This window comes from Rhinolophus hipposideros (assembly GCF_964194185.1).
Source record: "Rhinolophus hipposideros genome assembly, chromosome: 11".
NCBI classification, from domain to species: Eukaryota; Metazoa; Chordata; class Mammalia; order Chiroptera; family Rhinolophidae; genus Rhinolophus; species Rhinolophus hipposideros.
The window spans coordinates 54592871-54614921 of record NC_138057.1 but is presented as its reverse complement, the minus strand read 5'-3'; the positions used below and the strand labels follow the sequence as shown (position 1 = coordinate 54614921).

The 22051-nt window shown below is 52.5% G+C and overlaps 2 protein-coding genes across 2 annotated transcripts in view; both read left to right on the top strand.

The window, feature by feature from the left end:
* TBC1D2 (TBC1 domain family member 2) overlaps window positions 1-7404 on the top strand; it is a 49276-nt gene extending 41872 nt beyond the window's left edge. The window contains 3 exon segments of the mRNA XM_081065854.1: window positions 1500-1685; window positions 2479-2600; window positions 2908-7404. Of these exon segments, the coding sequence (XP_080921980.1) occupies window positions 1500-1685; window positions 2479-2600; window positions 2908-3121 (522 nt within the window). The 3' untranslated portion in view covers window positions 3122-7404.
* Window positions 7405-8201: 797 nt separating this feature from the next.
* Window positions 8202-22051, top strand: part of CORO2A (coronin 2A) — a 48763-nt gene continuing 34913 nt past the window's right edge. The window contains exon 1 of the mRNA XM_081065856.1: window positions 8202-8338. The gene's annotated coding sequence lies outside the window, so the exon portion shown is untranslated. The remainder of the gene's footprint in view (window positions 8339-22051) is intronic.

Genomic DNA, 22051 nt, shown 5'->3' with positions numbered 1-22051 from the left:
ATTGCCTAACACCAGTTCCCCCTTCTGGGACATCTCCCTGGGTGAGGAGTCAGGAGACAGTGGGTGCTCAGGTGTGGAGGAGAAAGGTCAGGCTGCAGATCAAGACTTAGGAGTCATCAGGAACAGGTGGTGAGCCAGGTAAGGATGTATTTGGCTGCATGGAAAGGGGGCCCAACCTAACAGAGACTCAAGTGGGGGATTATTCTTCACAATTACTGGCAAAGCTGAAGGCTCCTTCTCGCGTTCTGCTCTGCCATCCTGACGTGGTTTCCATCCTCCTGCTCATCACCTCAGGGTCACCAGTTGGCTGTACCACTCCTGGCACTGTGGCCACAGCCCAGGCCAGGAGAAGCAGAGAGTGAAAGGCGGGACTTGGCTCCCTTTCAAACCGCTTTCCCCATCCCAGCAATTTCTGCTTACGCCTTCTGGTCAGAACAGAATCACCTGGCACCTCTATTTGCATGACAAGCTGGGAAATACTGTATTTTCACGTTTCAACATCTCTGAAATTCAGGTGTGTTGTATAACCAATGTGTTATGTGGGTTGGTTTTTGTTTTCAGTTTTTTGTATAGGAAATTTCATATGTACAAAAAAGTCGAGAAAAATGTAATATGAACCTCCATCCATGTATCTATCAGCTAGTTTCAATAATTATCAACACAGGGAGGCTAGTGCGATTTCATCTAAACTCCCACCCACTCCTGCTTTGGTGATCTTAAACTAAATCTCAGACACCGTATCAGTTCATCTGTAAATCCTTCAGAAGGGTCAGTGGCATCTTAGATGCAATGAATGACCCTAGGTTTGAAGTGCAGCTGGGGAGAGGAAGGTGCAGTCAGCCCAAGGCGAATGCTCAGGAGGTCTTAAAGGGAGGGGGAGGGCTGAGAAACCAGCTGTCACAGGTTGAAAGGACAAGAGGAGTCTCAAATGGGGAGTCTACAGAAGAACCATGTGTCCGCAAGGGCAGGAGCCAGTGCTGGGACTACGCAGCCCAGTCAAGTCACACCTGAAGTGACCGCGTGGAGAAGTCATTGACAACTGCTGGCCAGCAGCAACCCCCTTTAGGAGGTTTCCTTGATGCCCAGGGTGGCAAGACAGTGTGATTTCCCCCAATACCCGCCAGCCCAGGGTCTCACCCCAAACATGCACTGAGCACCTTGAGTGTCAGGCCCAAAATGGGTGTAGAGAAGCAGCCATGGAGTCTCCGTTGCAAGCCTGAACTCCTGCGTGGCTTGAGGTTCAAGGGGGGAAAGGGCCAAAGCTCCCCTGGCCAAGCCCGTAACAGCCCTGAGACCTGGTCAAAGCCCCGTGCTCCAGCCGAGGAGCCGAGTGTAGCCGCTGTGCCTTCTCCTGGCCAGGCTGGTCTCTGGCTCTTCCCCGTGCTCTGCACCCCTGGGCAGGGCGGGACCCATGCTGAGCAGCTCCAGGGCTGGGTGTGAAGGAGGCAGGCACCCCTTCCCTGGGGCGGCAGCCGATGGGCCTTCTCACCGGCCTCCAGGTAGACCAGCGGGTGCTCCAGGACCTCCTCTCGGAGAAGCTGCCCAAGCTGATGGCCCACCTGGGGCAACACCGCGTGGACCTCTCCTTCATCACCTTCAACTGGTTCCTCGTGGTCTTCGCCGACAGTCTCATCAGCAGTATCCTCCTCCAGGTCTGGGACGCCTTCCTGTATGAGGGCACCAAGGTAGGGTGCTGCCAGGGGGTCCCAGCAAGTCCTGGGCAAGTCCCTTCATCCTCTGGGTCTTGAGTCCGCTCCTGGAGAATGGGAGGACAGTGACACCTGTCGGGGCTGTTGAAGCCATCTTCTGGGAGCACGGCTGTGTAAAGTGTGGCACACAGGAGGGAAAGGGGTGGTTCTGCCTCCAGAGATGCTTCCTAACATTGGTTGGAGGGAGGTTCCTTTCCCTGGAGAGGAAGCGTGAACGTGGCCAGAGTCGGACAGCCCGACTCTGTCCGTTGCCCCTCCGGTCACCTAGGCCCCTCCTTCTCTTCCTCCTCTTAGGACCCAGCCCTGGATTGGGAGGCTGGCACTTGAGTCTGCTCCCAGCTCTGCCCCTGACCTTGCTAGGAGACCCTGGGCAGGCCCTTCCCCTGCCCTCCACCCGTTTCCACACGGTGGTTGATAACATACTGCACCTCACAGTTTACAGAGCACCCTCAGATTTGTCATTTTGTTCGTTTCCTGCTAATGCGCCATGTAAGGACAGTATTATTCCCATTAGGTCCCCGGGGGCCAACCCCTCACCCAGGGTCCCAGGACAAGTCATGTAGAGCTGGGACTCAGCCCCAATGCCCAGATTCCAAGCCGTGCTCCCCGTGGGAGACCCAATCCCTCCGTCCCCTGTGGTCTTCCTGCACACGTCACCCCCAAGCTTTCAACCTCTGCAGCCTGCCCAAGGACTCCACACTGCCTGGTGTGTGCGTTCTCCTCCCTCTGGGGATTACCTGCCCCACCTGAGCCCCACTTTGCCCCCCAGGTGGTGTTTCGTTATGCCTTGGCCATTTTCAAGTACAACGAGGAAGAGATCCTGAGGCTGCGAGACAGCCTGGAGATCTACCAGTACTTGCGTTTCTTCACCAAGACCATTTGCAACAGCCGGTGAGAACCCATGCGTGCCCCCTCCACCACTCCCATCACCCACACACCTGCTCATGTGACCCCCTCCCGGAAGCCTTCCCTGACTAACCTTTCCTTAGTGGCTTAGAGCTCCCATAACCAGCCCTAAACTTCCTCCTGTCTCAATACTTGTGACTCGGGTGGAAACTATCTTCTTTTTCAACATGTCCTCCCTGGAAGGTGAGCTCGCTGAGGGCGGGGGCCAGGGACTTCGGCCACATGGGTGGAATGAGCGCAGGTGTGCCTACGGAGGGGACACGGCTCTGGGCTGACTGTGCTCTCCCCCCAGGAAGCTGATGGTCATCGCCTTCCATGACATGAACCCCTTTCCTATGAAACAGCTGTGGCAGCTGCGGGCAGCCTACCGGGAGCGGCTGGAGGCTGAGCTGCGGGAGCTGGAGCAGTTCAAGGCCCAGTACTTGGAGACCCGGGCATCCGTGGACCCAGTGTTGCATGAGGGCTGCACCAGCGAGGACGAGGGGGATGGGGAAGGGGAGGCCTGACGTGGTCCCAAAGCCCTTGTTCGCCCTCGACTGCCAGGCCTGCAGGATGAGGCCCGTGGAACAGTGGTGCCGCCTCTGAGCCCCGGCACCATGTGGCCCTGGGCAAGCACCCTCCCCTCTGGGCCTCAGTCTCCCAGTCAGAACATTGTCTCGGGGACGCCACTGGCTAGGTTATCTCCTGCTGAGCACAGACCCAGGGACGCTTCCCCTTTCTCGCTTCCTCCTCAGAAGTGAGCGCGCAGACAAGCAAGAGTGCTGTCTTTAGAGGGAGCCTGGAACATGCTCTGAGTTTATCTGTACAAAACACTACATATAGGAACTAGTTCACAGGCTTTGGAACTTACAAGGTTCTCAGTAACCATCTGCTTCCAGGTGAGCCCAGGGTTCCAGGGCGTCCCACCACCAGGGCCTTCCGGCCCTGGGACATCCCTGGCTGCTTTTTCTGTGGGCATCTCTGCAGGGCCAGTCCCCCTCCTTGTTCCCTGAGGAGCCGGGACTGTGCATTCAGGGCTTCTGTCTTTCTGGGCCTCTCCGATGCTGGGTGGGCGAGTATTCCAGGCCCAGCTCCTGTCTACTGAGGCCTGTTCCCTGAGCCGTGCACCTGTGCTCACAACCCATTGGGGTGCGGGTGGGGTTCCCAAGGACAGCCTCAGCCCACTACCAAGAGGAAACTGGTGTGGGGTTGCACAGAGAGCCTTCTGTCCACCCACCACCAACTTCGCAGGCTGGGACAAGAGTCACCTCCTCTCTGATGGTGATTGGAGAGTGAGGAAAAGGCAGTGTGAGGGTCAGGGCCGCAGCCTGTCGTCAAGTCAGAGCGGGCTCTTAGGCACCCACTGCGTGCAGGATCTTCAGTTTCAGTTCTGGGCTCTTCCAGGCCCTTCCTCAGCAGACAGAGCCTCCTGCCATCCCCCTCCAGGCAGGGAGTCAAGGCTGCACAGTGGTTTTGGCTGCTCATTTCTCAGCAAACCTGTGACTGCCACAGTATAGCCTTGAGCTCAGCAATCTGGTATGAAGGATGGGGGGTGCGGGGTTCCCACATGGAAACCCCTCTGTGATCTGAGTCTCCTGTGCAGGGCTGGGGAAGGAGACCATGCCTGTCCCTGGAGACCAGGGACAGGCCATCTGTCACTCATAGGTGTGAACTTGGCACACCAGGCACCCAGTTCCACCACACTGCACCCCTCCACAACCCTGGGGAGGGGACGCTCAGCGTTCCTTTCGTCCCACATTCCCACGGGCTACTGGCTGGCCCAAGGCCACCAGGTTTCCTGTGAATGCCCCACACTGGAGCTTGACGACCTTTCTCATTTTTGCTAAACTTTTTTCATCTGCCGAGGCCCTTTCACCAGCAAACAGTATGTGTGAAGCATGATGGTGGTATGAGAGTGGACTGGGGGAAGTCCTGGCTGCTCCCCCAACAGGCTGTAACCATAGGGGCCACCACAGGGAAGAGGAGATGACACGAGTGCTGAGCCGGTGCCTGGCACAGTGAAAGGCAGTGAGCTGTCTTTTTATGAAGCAAACATCACCAGGAGGGCCCTGCAGCCTACAAAAGGCCCCAGGCTCCAGGAGACCCAGCTGGCCCCTCAGATTCCAGCCTTGGAAAACAAATTCCCACCTCAGCCAAAAATAAAACTCCCAGATCAGACAAGATCAAGGCACCCTCCCTTCTTGGCTCTTTACCCATTCCCCACTTTCTTCTCCTTCCTCTTCCCCTCTAACCCCTGCCCCATTCTCGTCTCCGTTCTTCCTTTCTCCCCGTGCCCCCTCCTCTTTGCCCTTTTCCTCCTCTGCACGTTTCTTCACTCCCCCCCCTCCCCATTTCTTATTCCCGCCACACACATCAGAGAAGCTCTGCCCAGAGCTGGATGCCTACACTCTTCGCTCCCCCACTGGGGGAAGTGGGGATGCTTTACAGGTGGCCCAGCACTGTGTAACCTGGTTCCTATGTGGCTGCACCGTAGAATCGCCTGAGCAGCCTTTTAAAAGAACTGGTTCTGGGCCCCTCTCAGAGCCTGCTGTGGGGTGTGGGCGTTCTGCTACACGGAAAGGTTTGGGGACCACAGGACAGTGAGGACTGACTGATGAGGCCTCCTCGGCCCTGAAGAGGGGAGCTAGAGGCAGAGGCAGGAATGAGAACTGCCTGACCTAGAGCACCAGCCCACTACAGGCCAAGCTCAGTTTACAGATAGAGGAAAAGGCTCAGAGGCTAACTAACTTGCCCCAACTCACACAGCCCCTGAGAAGTTAAGCCATACTCAAGCTTAGAGGCCCTAACTGCAAAACCAGGGAGGGCTCCTCCCAGCTCACCTTCCCTTGTCTGGAACCTACAAAGTCTCCCCCAAGGGCCCAGAGGAAAGGGCAGGCCTGGCTCATGGGCTGAGTGGTTGTAGGGTCTGTGGGGAGAGCTCCAGGCAAAGGAAAATGGGAGGAATGTAGCAGGGACAGGTGGGGGGAGGGAGTCACACACCAGAAGGTCTGGGGCTGCCGCTTGCTGCTCCTAGGGAAACTGTCCACCCTCCCCCTGCTCTTCCTGAAGGGTGTTTGGGGCCTCTGCCTGGTGTCGGGTTCCTGGCCCTGCACCACAGCTGTCGCCCCCATCCCCAGGGGCCGCTGCTTTCCAGAGCTGGAGGATCTGATCCCTCACAGCCCCCCTTCCTACCCCAGGGGATGGGACCTCTTGCTCAGAGCATCTCTAGACACTAGGCCCCCAGCAAGCTGAGGTCCACACTTCATTCTCCAGGGGAGGGGAAGGAGTTACCCAGAGGGAAAATTTCCAAGAATAAAGGAACTCCTCAAAGGAGGACGAAGGGCCTGGAGGACACTGGGAGACCCCTCACCTCCACCCCAAGGTGGGAAGGGTACACTCACTTCTACAGACTGCCTGTGTTCAGGGCTACTTTCCCCCACACTCAGAACCTTAGCTCCCAGTTGCTGCTACCCCTATTCTCTCAGCTCACTATCCCATGGGCACAGGGCCATATTGTACAGAAAGCTCCAGTTGGGCAGGTAGATGGAGATCTCTCAATCTCTCTCTCTCTCCCCCCCTCCATTTCTGCCCCCTCCCTCCCTCCCTCTCTCTGTCACACACACACACATTCTGATTCCCCACAAGGCACTCACACAGTAGATTAAACAAAGCTGGGCTATGTTGACACCTGGGAAAGGCAAGTGCTGGTCCCGGCCCATCCCAATCAGCAAAAAGGCCCAGTAGAAGGTACTGGCGGTGGCCCCAATTTTGGGACCAGACCTAATATGTGGTTTTCTAGTTAAGGGCCTCTATGCAAGTCACCACCACTCTGGCCCCAGTTTCCCCATGTGTGCAATGCAGAGAATGGTCAGGGAGTAGCCTTCCTCAAATGGACCAAGGTTAGGGGGAGAGAAGGGGCAGCAAAAGGAGGACCCCCCCCCACACACACAAATACAGCATCTTCAGGAAGAGTCCCAAGTTGTGTCTATTACAGAGACTTCCAATGGCCTCCCCATCTGTCCATATGCCCATGGCCCCCAGAGATCCCTATTAAACCCGTCTCATCCCAAACAGAGTCCCAGACACCTACCATCATGGCGCAGGACAGGGAGATGCAGAATGGGAGGGCACACCCACAGGGCATCTGGGAAGCCTTCCTGGGGAGGGGTATTGGTGCCAATCCTGGAAGGAAGGGTGAGTCAGCTTAGCCAGAGATAGCAGGAAGAGAATTCCTGGCAGAACAGAGTGTCAGCAAAGACACAGGTGTAACATTGCAAGGGGGTGGGGGATACACCCAAGATACTGCCCAAGCCCTAGGTGAATTAAGACATTCAGATGTCTTAGCCTTGGAAAGGTGCCCACCGCGAGGTGTAATAAAAAACAAAGGCAATACTGAACCATAAGTATAAGGAATGCCCACAATGTTCTGATTTTCCATATGCTTTTTTGAAACATCAAATATCCAACTCATGCTGATACTGGAAGCGTGCCTTCAGTCAGCCCACTGAGCAATCCAGCTCCAAGAAGCCTGGGTCAGGGCTGCAGAGTGGAGGCTTTGCAGGCCAGATTGAGGGACTGGGCTTTGGGCAGTAGGCAGGGAGCCCATCCAGCTCTGGGCAGAGGACTGTTATTCTCTCAACAAATATATATTGAGTGCCTACTATGTGCCAGGTAGTTCTAGGCCCTGGCACTTTAAATACACCACTGTACAAAACAAAGCTCTTAGTTTGGAGTGGCTATAAGATTGGGCTTGGTACCCTTGAAACCTATGTAACTTTACTAACCATTGTCACCCCGTTAAACTTCAATTAAAAAAAAAAATGGGCTTGGGAGCCACACTGCCTAGGGTTGAATTATTAGCTCTCTGACCCTGAGTGAGGTACTTAACCTCCCTATGCCTCAGCTTCCTTATGTGTAAAATGAGTAATAGTATAACCTCATAGGGTTGTGTGATGGTTGAGTGCGGGAACGCAGTCAAGGTGCCTAGAACAGGGCCTCGCGCAGTAAGTGTTAGGTGGTGGTGTTACTAAAAGGCGGGGCCTCCCATCTCCTCCCCATTGCCTGGGATGCTCAGGACCCCAAGCCCGCGAGGCTGGGCAGTAGCACCCCCTCCCGGCTACCGGGAGACGGAAGGGAGTCCTCCTGATACCCCAGCGACCCTCCTTGCCCTTTTGCTCCCGTACCGGGTTTGCCCAGAGCGTCTCTGTTGCAGGCTCTGTGTGCGCATTTTATTTACTGGGCGGGTAAATTCGATCGTCTCATCTTATTCTCAAGCAGCTCTCTGAGGCAGACACGGCTACTGTTTCCATTTCACCAAAGTGGAAAGGGAGGCTCCTGGGGATCGAGTCCCTTGTCCTGTGTCACACAGAGAGGCAGCGGTGGGACGAAAAGCCAGGCGGGTCTGACTGTCCCCAGCGTCACTCAGCCTGGTCGCTGGGGAGACCGCCCCAATCACTGCGGCGTGCGCGGACCGGTGTGCGCGTCGGGAGACCAGCCCTCGGGGACCAGGAGCAGGGGCGGGGTGGATGGGGGAAGGAGGGGTGGCCCCTGCGGGGCGCGCGGGCGGGGCTTGTGCGGGCCCCTGCCCCGCCCACAGGCCCCGCCCGCCAGGCTGCGCTGGGAGGAGGCGGCGGCTCTGGGCGCCGGGACTCGGCGGGAGGCGAGGAGCGCGGAGCGCGGAGCAGGAGCCGGAGCCGGAGCCGGACACCGCTGCCGCCACCGCCACCTGCGCGGCCGTCATCAAGGTAGGGCGGCCCCGCGCCGCGAGCCATGCCCTCTCGCTCTGCGCGCTGTGTGCGTGCTGCGCCTCCTGGCTGTAGCACCAGGAGGGATGCTAGGGCTGGGCGCGCCGCGGGGAACCCAGCGGAGCGCGGGGGACCTGGCTTCTAGCCCCTACGCGTGACCTTGCACAAAGCACTGTTCCCCAGGCCTCAGTTTCCTCATCGGGATGGAAGGTGCAATGGTGGGCTCCTTCCTCGCTGGGCTGCGGGGAGGGGCGGCCCAAGGTCCATGCTCCCGAGGGCAGGGGCCCGGATGGGCACAATCTGCACCGCCCACCCCTCCCTCATGCAGTAAGGGCCGCTCCCCCTGGGTGTGGCGAGCCGGTCGCGACAGGCCCCCTTGTGGCCTGAGTGTCCCGCGGGACCCGTGTTGGGACTCTCCCCCTCTTAGCTGGGTGACATGCTGGCCCTAGAAACAGAACAGGGGACATCTCCAGGTCTCTATGGAGCCAGCTTGGGCATGCAGGGTGAGACTGTCAGAGTCTGCCCGCCAAGTCGGCCTCGCGTTCTGGAGCTGGGGGAGCCCTGAGGTGAAAGTGGTGGGGCTCTCAGCCTCAGACTTGCCTGGACCAGACCCATGCAGGCACCTGGATTTAGGGAATGGTACGGGAAGTCCCTTAAATTTCAGGTGCTGGCACCTAGCTCTGTGCTCCAGCGGGCGTGACAGGGCTGGCTCACGTCAATGTGTGGATCCCAGAGGCGACCCCAGTGCCAAAAGCACTGTGTCTGAGTGGGGTTGGGTCTGGAACAGAGCACATGTCTGAGGGACTGTGGCTTCCTGCTCTCTGGATAAAGACCCCTGGCATCTGGGCTAGCCCCTCAGTAACATTCCCTCTGGAAGGTCTTACTGCCCCATTGCACACCCCTTATGATGGGGATCTCACTAGCTGTAAACAGCTGGAATCCGCGGGCCCTGCTCTGGCCACACAGACATCTGACCCCTCCTCCCCCACCCAGAGGCAATCACCTGGTCCCATAAATCTCACCTCCAAGCTGAACAACCCCAGGCCCAGCACTGTTTCTCCTGCAGGAACAAAAGGGAGCAAAGGCAGGATCGGGGAGCTTGGGTGTCTGCCCCCGAGTGGGCAGTAATCAGCCTGGGGCTTGTTCAGAACCCCCTGCATCAGGACTAGAACGTGTGCCTGTGCCTCCTGCACTTCCTGTGCACCTTAGCAGCTTCCTTACAGGTGTTAAGTGAGGAGGAGCCAGAGGAGTCCTTCTCCTGTTGCGGTCCCTGATTGAGAACGAAGTCTGGGCCTTCTGGTGTCTCGTCCCCTTCATGGCCTGCCCCTCTCCCGGGAGCTTTCTTACAGCCAAAAGAAAGTAGGGGCCACCTGGGCAGGTGGTGAGCTCTGTGTCAACAGAGATATGCAAGCAGAGACTAGACGAGCACTTGCTCAGGGTGAGCTACCTTTGCCCGCAAGCCTGGGATCCTAAGGGCTGAAGTAGAGTGTCCATGACCTTGTCTTTTGGCCCTGGTGGAGCTGCACAGAACTTGGAACTAGACCACAAATGAGTGTTATTATCCCCTCATAAAAGCAGACTAAGTATATGTGCTGTCAGTCGGGCATAGCTCCGATGCACAGACTTAAGTACTTCCTAAGTCTCCTGTCATCTCTACGTGTGTGTTATCTGGGCCCTGTTTTTCTGCTCGGCTAGTCCAAGCCATTTTGGCCTGGTTTAGGGGCATGGCAGATTCTGGTAATTAAAAAGTCATCCCATGCTAATAATTTTAAAATGTGCCATGGAATTATGGAATGTCCAAGCTGAAAGGGATCTTAAGAAATCATCTCATCCCACCTCCTCATTTTATAGACAGGCATCCCCTGTCTCTAAAGGGAATGTGACTTGTCAAAGGTCATAAAGCAAACCAGCAACCAAGCCCAGGGATCCTGATTCTAAGACGTGTGTGTGTGTGTGTGTGTGTGTGTGTGTGTTTGAAAACACATACCATATAGTAAATGAAAGTGGTCTGTATTTATTCCTATAAAATTAGCAAAAATAAATTAAAAGGATAAACCTCTATGCTGGCAAGGCTGTAGGGATTCCCCAGTGGCATTTAATTTTGTAGTGCAACCTGGGTATCTTGTGACAAAAGTCCACAAAAATTATCTTAACTGTCCTTTGCCCCTAGCCTTCTAACTTTGAGTACTTTCCCATAAGGAAGTGAGAGAGAGAGAGAGAGTAGTGCTATTATTTATAAGAAGTTGTCTTATAGCGAAACAGCTCTTGGTGTTTTATCTGAGGATTAATAAACATTTCATGTGAAAATTACAGCTTAAAAAAACAGTGGCACTAAAGCATAGTAGTGTGGCCCATAGTAGAAAGGCCCTGAGACTAAAGTCAGCAGACATAGGTTCCAGGATGAACTCCCTCTCTTCCCCACTCTGTGACCATAGGTGAATCCGTTCCCCTTTCTGCACCTCACTTTCCCCATCTGTGACATGGGGTGATCTCAGTGATTGCTGGATTTTTTTCAGTTCTGACAACCCATGTTCTAGACTTAGCAAACCTCTTTTAACTGAAGTCTTTATTGGAAGGAGCAGTGAACACAAAGATAATCAAAGAATGTTCTAGCCTCCATCTACCATCACCAAATGAATCCCCTTAGAGGCAGGCAGCTAGCTTTTTTTCCCTGAAAAGAGACTTTGTTCAGCCTTTGACCTTTGTTATTTCCAAATGTCCAGAACCTGGATTATTTTAGAGCGTAGAATGTTTTTGTTTTTATTTTCTGTACCATATGGAGACAGAAATTTTTTCAGGAGGACTGGAAAGTAATTCAGCATGATCCTCTGTTTATTATTTGAAGTCTACATTCTGTGCCTTGCCTCCTTCAGACAGATAGAAGGTGCTTTGCAATTCCACCTAGTATGAAGGGCCAGGAGCACATGACTTCATTTCTGTGGACAAAAATGTATATTAGGCACTTACTGTGTACTAGGCCTTGAGATGCTTCCTGGGGGCCTGCAGGCTGCCATGGGAAACATATTAGGTTAAACTATGTGAAATGGCCAATATCTGGCTGCTTTTGACTTACAAGAAATGGCAATTTCATTTGACCGAGCCTAAATGGAACAAGATAATTAAACAGCAGTTTCCTTACCATAATTGAGAGATTGGCAGGGTGTGGTAGGGGCTAGGAAACTGTGATTGTGAGATTGGAGAAGTCAAGGAAAAAGGTCCTGAGAGCCTCACCTTGAAAATTCAATAATTGAGAATTAAAAAATAACAATAATAGCTAACATTTATTGAGTACTTACCACCTGCTTTATTCTGTCCTAAGTGCTTTACATTGTTCATTTAGTCACTCAACCACTCACTTATTAAGCACCTACATTGTGCTAGGTATTTTGATGGGGAGGGTCTTGACAGTGGGAAAAAAAATAGACCAAAAAATCTGCCATAAAATAGCTTACAATTTAATAGGGAAAAAAGGTGAACAATAAGTAAAATAGATGGTGATAACTGAAATGGAGCAAATAAATAGGAGTATGTTTCTGATGTTTGGGGGGAATGGAAAGGAGGGGCTTGCAGTTTTAAATAAGGGGGTCGGAGAATCGTTGAGAAGGTGACTTTGGGCAAAGACTTGAAGGTGAACAAGTGAGCTGGGCTGATTTCTGGGGAAAGAGCCATCTGGGTGGAGGGAAGAGCCATTGCAAAAGCCGTGAGGTAGGGCCAGGACTAGCAAGTTCAAGAAGAGTGACAATGGGAAAGGGAAGAGGAGACAGGTGAGAGAGGCCATGAGTCAGATTGTATACACTGCCCAGCCAACATGGAATCCTTTAAGTTTGTGACAGAGATACGATTTTTATTCCTCTTTTTCAGTTAAGAAAACAAAAAGGTACAGAGAGGTTAAGTAACTTGCTGAAACAATGTCTTAGGTAGGAGCTAAGGCTTTTAGTCCAGGGCAGTGGGGAGCCATGGAAGGCTTTTGAACAGGGCAGGGGCATAGCCAGATTTGTATGTTGGTGTGTTTCCTCTGGCTTACAGATAGAAAGTTGTGGAAGTAGTCCAGGCCTGGGGTGATGAGGTTGGACCCGGGCGGTGAACATGGGGACCGAGGATGGAGGGAGCTTGGTGCTGGGACCAGGTGGGAGGTCCAGTCCAGGTGAGCAGGTAGAGGAAGAGAAAGCCAGGCTGCTCTTGGGCTTATTGATTTAGCAAACAATAGCACTTCTTGTCCTCCAGGCACCATTATAAAGTATACATTAACTCATTCAATCCTCAAAACAACCTATAGGATAGATATTACTATCATTCCCATTTTTTACAATGGTTTTATTATATTGTATATAAATTATATCTCAATAAAATTAATTTACAAAGAAAGCATATTTGTTCTTTCGATTACAAATACTTGATTATGGAGAATTTAGAAAAAGACAGGAAAACAGAAAATAAATGACCCACATCTTCTCGTTTCATCTCAGAGAGTCAATGTAAGTATTTTGGTGTACTTTCAGTCTTTTTTCTACTATTATTCCCATTTGGCTTAGAGAGGTTGGGCCGCTTGCTCAGGGTCAAACATTGGAACCCATGTCATCTGGCTCCAGCGTCAAGGGTCTTAATCACTGTGCTATGCTGCCCGTAGGCAAACCCTACAATGTCAGAGTTGGTGTGTTCCAGTGAGACACCCCACTTCCACACACACCCCTTCCTCTCACCCCACCTCTGGTATCATTTCACAGATAGGGAAAGTGAGGCCTGGTGAAAGGCAGGGCCTTGCTCAGCATCTCGGCCAGCTGGGAGCAGATAGGTGAGGTCTCATTCTAATAAGAACCAGGGCGCTGAGAACTTGGGCAGGGTTGATGGGACAGCTGCTTCCAGCCTGGCCTTGAGCCAGAGCTTGCAGGGAGCTGGCAAGAGACGTGACCCTGCCCACAGGGGTTGCTGGGGACTGCCAGGGCTCGCCTGTGCTCCCTGGGTCCGAGCCTCATCCTCCAGCTGGCCCTGGGTGGAGGTGACTGGGTGATGGGGAGGGAGAGCGTGGGGCCTTGCCAAGCCTGCAGACCCCCTGGGAGTTGTCTCTTGTACTCTGACTGTGCATTTGTTGCTGGCTGTCATGCCAGCACACTCCTGGGGCTGCCTACTGCCAGGCATGCAGCCCTGGCTTCCAGTCCCAGCTCAGCCTCTGGGTGAGCGAGCCGTGGGCCGGGTCTTTCCCTCCCCACCTGCAGAGTGGCATCATAATGGTGCCAACTGCAGGATGAAGTGCAATGGAGATGGAAAGTGCTGGCACAGGGCTCCCTGGCGGAGGTGCTGCCTGACCCAATTGTTAGTGCAATTTGGAGTTGGCCAGACTCTGAAGGGGAGGAAGGCAGGAGGGTCATTTGGTAACTCACCCCACCTCTCTGAGCCTCAGTCTCTTCATCTATAAAATGGAGATAATATCTACCTGTTTAGCCTAATGTATAGTGTTATTATGAGGCTCAAAATTGGATAAAGATTATGGAAGCACTTTATAAGCTATAAAATGCCAGGCACCTGTTCGTTGTTTATTGTGATGCCTGGAGCCTCTGGGGTTAGGGAAATAACCGGCCAGCATCTGGGTCTGGGAGATCATCCGGTCTGTTTTGAAAGGCCTATAATCAAATCCAGCAGGAACAGACAGCTGCCATTCATATCCCACCTCTTGATTTAAGAGCTTGAGAGTTTTTTTGAGCCAGGGTGTGGCTTTGCTTAGAGGGGGCTCTGAAGGCAGCCATGACCCAATCGCAGCCCTGCCGTGAAGAAGGGGGAACAAGTGCCCACAGAAACCCATCAGGCCTTGAGCACTGCACCCTGGTAGAAGCTGGGTGCTTTGGTCATGTCTCTGGGACCTGACTGAGGGAGGTCTGTAAGGATTTGCCAGGAGAAGGGATGGAGGACAGGGGAGCACCATGAGGTCACTGAGAAGAAACAGAAGTGTACGGAGGTCTCCAATGTCACGTTAACTAGAAAAGCAGGGAAGAGAGCAGTATGTGTGCAGTGAGCCTGTTTTGGTTTGAATATGGGAAAAGAATAGATCTACATTGTGTAAATATAGAATAATATCCAGACACATCAAACTAGTTATCATTAGATGGCAGGATTTTATTTTCTTTGGTCTTCTATATTTTGAAATTTATCTATGCGATAGACATTTTATTTCTATAAAAATTTGACTGTATGTAATATACGTTACAATATAATAATAATGCAAAGATAGTATAAAAACCCAGCCAGTCTGACTCACCAGGCTGGAGGGTTTAAGGAGGTACCCGTGGCCCTAGGACTTAGATGAGGTCTGCATGACGTCCCCAGTACTGGCCTTCCAGAACACTTGACAGCAGAGTCCAGGGGCAGTTTGACCAAGGAGCCACACTGGAGGAGAGGTCTCTGGGTGGGTGGCAGGATTCTCTTCTTGGGACAAAGACTGGGGGTTTTCGATGGCTGCAGGCATAGTCAGCATTGTGATCAGCCTGCCCCCAGAGCCGCGGACCGCAGGGTACATCAGCTGGGGCAAAAGGTCAGAGCCAGAAAGGTAAGGGTCCTGCTGGAGTTCCTGCCACCCCGTGGGTGGGACTAGGACAGGAGGAAAGATCCAGAGGCCGCCAGGCTACGGAAGGGCTTGTGCCTTCAGATTCCCTTATGCTTTAGGGTTCCGTCTCATCATACCAGACCCCAGCAGATCCTGTTCCCTCAACGATGCATGATTCTCAGAGACCTTCCTGCCTCTTTGCAAAGGAAATAAAGAAGCTAAGGTGCTGCTGTGTTTCACTGACTGCTGGGCACCATCTACTGAGAGGTGCCATTATGTTATCATCCACCACGAAAGAAAAAAAGGCAGACAAACTCTGATTATGAGTTGCATCCTAGTTTCAAAGATGTTAAAATGTTAAAAACTGTGTTTTGAAATCAATTAGCTGTAACACATGACAGGCCCCACACAAGACTAGACCCTTAATGTACATTCACTCATTTACTTCTTACAGCAACCTCACAACTAGATATTCTTGTCCTCTTTGTACAGATAAGGAAACAGGGGCCCAGAGAGGTTAAGTGATTTTTGCAAGGTCACACAGCCGGCAAGCGGTAAAACTGAGATTTCAGAAGAAAATGTTCATACTGCAGAGTACATGTATGCCAGTTCAGAAATACCCCAGTGGACTGGTCATTAAGGGCCTAGTGCTATGAGTAATGGAGGACGTCTGGAGAAGGGCTGGGAGATAATGGACAGGAAGGAGCTTCGAGAGCTTATTGGCTGGGTCGTTAGCCTCATCGTTGTATGGCCATTACCAGGAGTGGGCTGGCCTGTGGCCGACCCTGGAGAGACTTCAGAGACCTGCCCCACACGGGTTATCCTAGAACCTTGCCCAGACTAGCCCATTCATTCATTCCTTAAAGTTACTTTTCAGTTTAATTTTTGGAATGGGACTTTTGTTCATACACTGATCACTTTCTGAATGTGAAACACGGCTCAGTGCTAGGGATATAGAGCAGATCAAAACATACACAGGCACTGCCCTCGTGGGCTTACAGACCAAAGGAGAGATGGGCAGAAATCCTAGAGTCCCACAAAACCTGAGGCAGGTGTCTGAAGGAGAAGACGGCATGACAGCGTGCAGAGTAAGATGCCTCGTCCAGGGTCACTGGAGAAGGCTGTTCTAAGGGAAGGACTTCTGAGCTGAGATCTGAAAGGTGAGTAGGGAATAGCTAGGTGAGAGTGGGAAGGAGAGCATGGTGGACAAGAGAAACAGCCTATTCAAAGCCCCTGAGTCTGGAGGAAATGAGCATTTGAAGAATTAAAAGAAAGGTAAAGCTGGAGAGGTGGAAGGGGCCAGAGATGTTTGCACCTGGAGCAATGGCCAGGGAGTAGCATGGTCAGAATTGCATCTTTTGAAAAGATTTGGGGCAAGATGGTTGGTGGTGAGACTACGTAAGCGTCTGGGTGAGGGCGGATGGTAGCAGTGGGAATGGAGACTAGTGGATGTTTTGAGATGTTTAGGAAGTAGGGTGAGATTAGGATGGATTGGCGGTGGGTACAAGGAGAGGGAGGCCTCATGGGCACCCCCTGCCATGTGGCTTGCCTGGCAGTGCCTTTCACAAGGACTGACTTGCAGAAAGAGGGATGCTGGGGGCAGACAAACTAGTGGGAAAGAAAGGCTTTTGTTCCGTTGCTACCTCCGCCCTCGTTTTGGTCCACTTTTTCCCCAGCAGTGCTTAGTTATCCTGGTTCATCTAGCATTGGGGTTTTGATATTTGATGTGGAAAAAATGAGCAGGGTGAAAGATTTTAGGGTGTTGGTAAGACTGAGGTGATGGACCATGGAGCTGGTAGGAGGAAAGAGTGAAGAGAGAAGGGGGCAGGCAGGTGGGGAGATGGTAGAGAGAGCCAGTGATGGAAGCTCTTACGGTGAAGCCCTGCAGAAGGGGAGGGCTGGCCCGCTGGCCCAGGTGACCGGAACAAGAAAGGAGCGTCACGCATGTGGATGGCACGGGGTCCAGACACCATCCCTGGAGGTGGCCTTTCAGAAAAGCGGGAACCAAGTTTGGCAGTGGGGTTGAGGCGTCACTGAATGGGTTACGATGTCTTAGAGAGGGGCCACTGGTCCAGGACTTGCTCCTTGGCCCTGAACCTGTTTTTATTGATCCATCGGGGGTGGTGACAAAGGGCTGGTCACAGCTGGCAGGAAGCTGGAGGTGAGGAGGGTACAATCAGCAACCGGGTGCTAGAATGAGTGACTTTAGAAGTAGGTGGAACCTTTTCACCTGATGACGAGATGCAGGGTACAGCCACGAGAAGGGATGACCAAGATCAAGGAAAGGAGGCTGTTTGAAGATGAGATGGTCCTTGAGAGGGATGGGAGGGAAATGAGGTTGGAAAGGCCGTGGGACTTGTCTGAGGTCACACAGCTAGGAAGTAGCTCTCCTGGCATGGTTTTCTGTGCTGTGAGTTCCAGATTTCAGAGGGTGGTTCCTTTCCTGAATCTGCCTTTGGAGATGAGACCCTGATGCTGCTGAGTCCACAGCCTGGGCTGGCAGTCAGCAGGTCTGGAAGGAGAGTCATGACCAGCTGGGGGATGGATTGGAAGGCCTGTGGGGAGACTTCCTGGAAGAGGGAGCAGCTTAGCTGAGCCTGTGGGAGCTGGACATACAGAGTGGTGGGAGGGAATTCTTGGCAAAGGAACAGCTCGAGCAAGGGGCCAAAGACGGGAAGCCTATGAGCCTATCTGGGATGCAGCACACACACTTGGGTTTGGCTCAGTCTAAAGGGAAGAGTATCAGGTACTGGCCAGACCCCCGTGGCAGGGAGGTGGGAGCAGCCTGCCCTGGCAGGAGGAGTATTTTATCACTGACATTGTTTAGAGTTGCAGGCCCATCATCACAATAAAAAGTCAGACTTTCAGTTGATTTTATTATTTGTAAGGTCTCTAAAGAAAATACACTCCCTTATTTTCTGCAACCAGGCTGACTCTTGTCAGCCCCCACTTGCCCTTCCTAGCAGGAAGGGGGGGGGGGAGGGAGAATACAGAGGTAGAGACAAGAGTAGGATTTCAGGCCTGTGCGTCAGAAAACCCAGGACCCATATCCACAGCTGCCTGCCACCATGCCAGACATGGGCTGGCACACCCTAGGGACCACTGGGCTGCAGGGACTCCAAGTCCTGAAGTGTCCCTGGCTGTCCTTAGCAGTCAGAGGCAGAATCCTTGGGCACCCAGATCTTTCCCTGCTAAACTGAACCTTCCAGATTGTAAGGACAGTAGTAGTGCCCCTGAGGAATTATTTCCCAGCCCACAGATGTTTATGGGACCTCATGGGCACTCAGACAACACTCCAAGTCCTGGATTGGATTAGACCCATTGCACAGATAAGGAAACTGAGGCTTTAGAGTGAAGCAGAGTAACTCCTAGAACTGTGACCTGCTGATGGTCCTACATCCCCCTTCACGACAGCACTTATAACTGCTGCTGGGATGCACATCTCCCTGCCACCCAAAGCCACCCTCAGAGCCCGCGGGTGATCTCAGAGAGGAGGCAGCCCAGAGAGCGAGAGGTGCAAGGGCCTGTCTAGGTGCAGGAAGGGGCAGAACTGTGACCAGGAAATGGAGGCAGCAAGTTTTAGCATCAAGAACTAGAGATGCATTTTCTCTGGGACCTGCCACTGACCAGCCAGGTGACCTTAGACAAGTCTTATCCCTTCCCAGGTCCTGTTTCCTTACCTGCAAACTGAGGGGGTTAGACTGGATGATCTCTACCATCCCTTGCAGCCTGAAAATCCTCTCTGAGAGTCTCCCCATCTTCTATTCTGGTGGCTTCCAAAGTGAGTTATGCAATACACACATTGAGGTGCTGGAAAAATGTTATCTAAACAGGAAAATAATTTTAAAATGTTTGGGTCCCACTGCTCTAACCTCCGGTCTTTTCAATATTGCTGCCACTGCTGACACACCACTGCATTTGTGATCAAACTGTGTTTGAGTGGGGTGTGATTTCTCCATGTTCTGCCCATTCCCAGGGCAGAGACCCCATAGCTACCTCTGGGTCCACAGCACAGGAGTCTTGTCTCCAACTGGGACTTGAAAAATGTGGGCGGAGTTGATGTGTGCCTGTTTACCCTCCCATCGCAGGCGCTGCTCGTGCTCTGCTGGCCTTTTTAATAGCAAAGATTTGAGGTCTGTTTTCTCTCCTGATCCCCAGGAGCCCCATCTTTCCCAGCCTAAACCACACTCTGGAGGAATGCCTCCCACCGTTCAAAGATCTGAGCCCCAGGAGGGCCCAGGTAAGGGGAGTGACCCCCGGCCTCACAGTTGGAAGGCCTTTCTTCCCCAGCCATCCTTGGAATTTGTCCCTCTGAGAATGGCAACACAGATAAGGAACAAAATATTTGGTACCGTATCCAGGCACAGGATCAAAGGAAACTTTGTTCTATGTCTTGGAGGACTTTTCCTGGGCTGGGGGGCCGGAAACCTGGATCCCATTCTTGGACCTGTCCTGTGTGGGTGGCATTGGGTATGCTGACTCAGTTTCCCCTCCTGTACCCCATGAACTCTCGGGGTCTGGCCAGTGCTACTATTCTGAGAGGTGAAGTCTGGTATCTTTTGGGGTTCTCCTGAGTGGTTCTCAGGCTCCATTTAGAGGGTTTGAGGATGGTCTCGGCTCCAAACTTGGTGTGAGATGGAGACAGTTTGGAGCATTATGGGGAGGCAACCAAAATGGGGAGGAGATGGAAAACTGAGTCATGCAAGAAATTCGCCAAGCTGGAGTGGAGCCATCCCAGAGGCACATCGTCATGGGCCTCTGATCTCTGAAGGGCTGTTGTGGGGTAACAGATATGGTTGGTGGGACTCCAGGGATGGAGACATGGCAGTGGGGAAATTGCAGATTTCTGCTCAGTTGGAAGAGGAAGTTGGGCTCTTCTGCCCCAGGAAGGGGCGAGCTTACCCTTACAGTACAAGCCGAGACCCTCTGACTTTTCAGATGGAATTGTGTGGAAAGGAGGGCAGAGAGCTGGGCTGGATGCCCATCTGGGTTCCTGAGCCTGGGCAGTCCTGGGATATTGTATCTGTTGCTTGCCTCTATGGTAATAAGATCATTTGGGGGTAGGAGTTAGTGGGTCTGGCTAAGAATTAGATTAAATAAGAATTAGAGCTTTAGATTCTAAATCAGCACGGATGTCGCAGGGGAAGGGTACAAGGCTTTCTCTGTTTCTATCCAGTTAAGGGGCTTTTTTGGTGCCTGCCAGCAAAAATGACCCCCCACCCCACCCCGAATCTTTAGATCTTTAGGTATTGCCACTTTGAGTAGAAAGAAAGGAACACGGACACTTTGTGCTTCTGGTTTAACCTGTAAGCTCTGTTCAAAGTTCTTATTCATTTTTGCTAAATGTTCATTTAAATCCATTAATACAGGTAAATAGCTTAGAAAAGGGGCGACTCACAGTGAGTGATCAATAGAAGTTACCATTATACTTATTTTGAATTTATCTCGCATTTGTCATATACCAGGCAGTGTTCTAAGTGCTTGTGAGATATGAGCTCATTTACTATTACCATCCCATTTTACAGATGAGAAAACCTGAGACCTGGAGAGGTTGACTAAACTGTCCAAGATCTTCTGGCTGGTGTGTGGTGGGGCCAATGTTAGAGCCCAGTAGCCAGGCCCCCAGCATGTCTGTAACCACTGCCATACTGCCTTTCCATGTGGTCATATAACGTAATAAAGAAAGAAAGCACCTCTGCCTCCATTCTCCCTTCAGCGCCTAAAGCTTCAGGAGGATGACAGGCAGGGGTGCACAGTCCCATTTTATGGATGACACACTGGGGCCCAGAGAGGGACAATGATTTGAGCAGGGTCACACAGCAAATGAAGGCGGAGCAGATCCCTGGTCTCAGAATATCTGTGCACCTTCTGTCTACAGAGCAGGGCTCCCAGCTAAAGCCCAGTGGGTTAACATGCTTGTTATTGAGGGCACTGTTTCCTCAAAGGGCCCTTCTTTCACGAGGGGGAGCTGGAACCAGCTCCACAGAGGGACAGCAAGCCAGTGGGAGGAGCCACCCCTCTGCCTGGGAGTAGGTCATTGAGGCCGTCCTGAAGGCACTCCAGGGGTGGTGAGGAGTCTCCGCCCACAGGGCCCCTTCCGCCAGCCTAGGCAGAGAAGGCTCCTACTAGCCAGGAGTGAAAGGGCGAGCATTTGGGGGGCACCGACCTTCCCCTCCACCCCCTATCCTAGGGGTCCTGGAACCAATTCCCCATGGACACCGAGGGACTACTGAAGTTTTGGGAGAGCCTAAAGTTATATGTGGATTTCCAACTGCGCGGGTATCGGTGCCCCTAGACCCGCCATTGTTCAAGGATCAACTGTGCAGTTAGTTCGGTGGCAGGAGGTACACTCACACTGTTGTGCAACCATCACCACCATGATTTTTTTTTTTTTACCACCATGATGTTTAAATTTTGATTTCACAGTGGCCTACTCTATTCTTTAATGGTTTTGCTTACATGTATCGATGAAGAGCTTGTGTTCAATGCTCAAACGTCATGCTTGACAAAAAGCACCTGACAGCAAGAGCTTTCCGTGCCACGCACTGCTTTACGGCGTTTAAAATGAATGAACTCACCGAATCCTCACAACACTCCTCTAAGTTAGGTTCTGTTATTGACCCCAGTTTACAGATGAGGAGACTGAGGCACAGAGAGGTCTAGTATCTTTCCCCAAATCCCTCGCTGACTCTCCTGAGCTCATTAGTTGCTCCCATTTTTTGAGGACTCACTGTGTGCCTGGGCTAAATGCTCTCTGTTCAGCCTTTGCCCCGTCTCACAACAACCCCGCCAGAGAAGGTGCCCATGTGGTACTGAGACTTAAGAGAAGGTGACTCTGGGTTTGCAGCTGGGTCCCTGACTCTGAAGCCCATCTCTTGATCGCCTGCCCTGCTATTCAGATGGTGAGGCTATCATGGGAACACCTGCCCGGTTCTTGAGGGCTGAGCCCACATTTATATATGAAGAAGAATATTTGAGAGATAGAAAGGCAAGGATCATAGCCCCAAGTGGGCCAAGGTAGGAAGCGGTTGGGAGCCTTCGGAGGACAGGTTCCTGCTGCCTCCTCGTTCTGTAATCTCAGAAAAGGGACGCCACTGCTCTGAGCTGAGCACAGCTTGCTGAGTCCATGAAATGGGGCTAATTCTCCCCACTCCAAGATGAATGTGAGAAGTAAATTG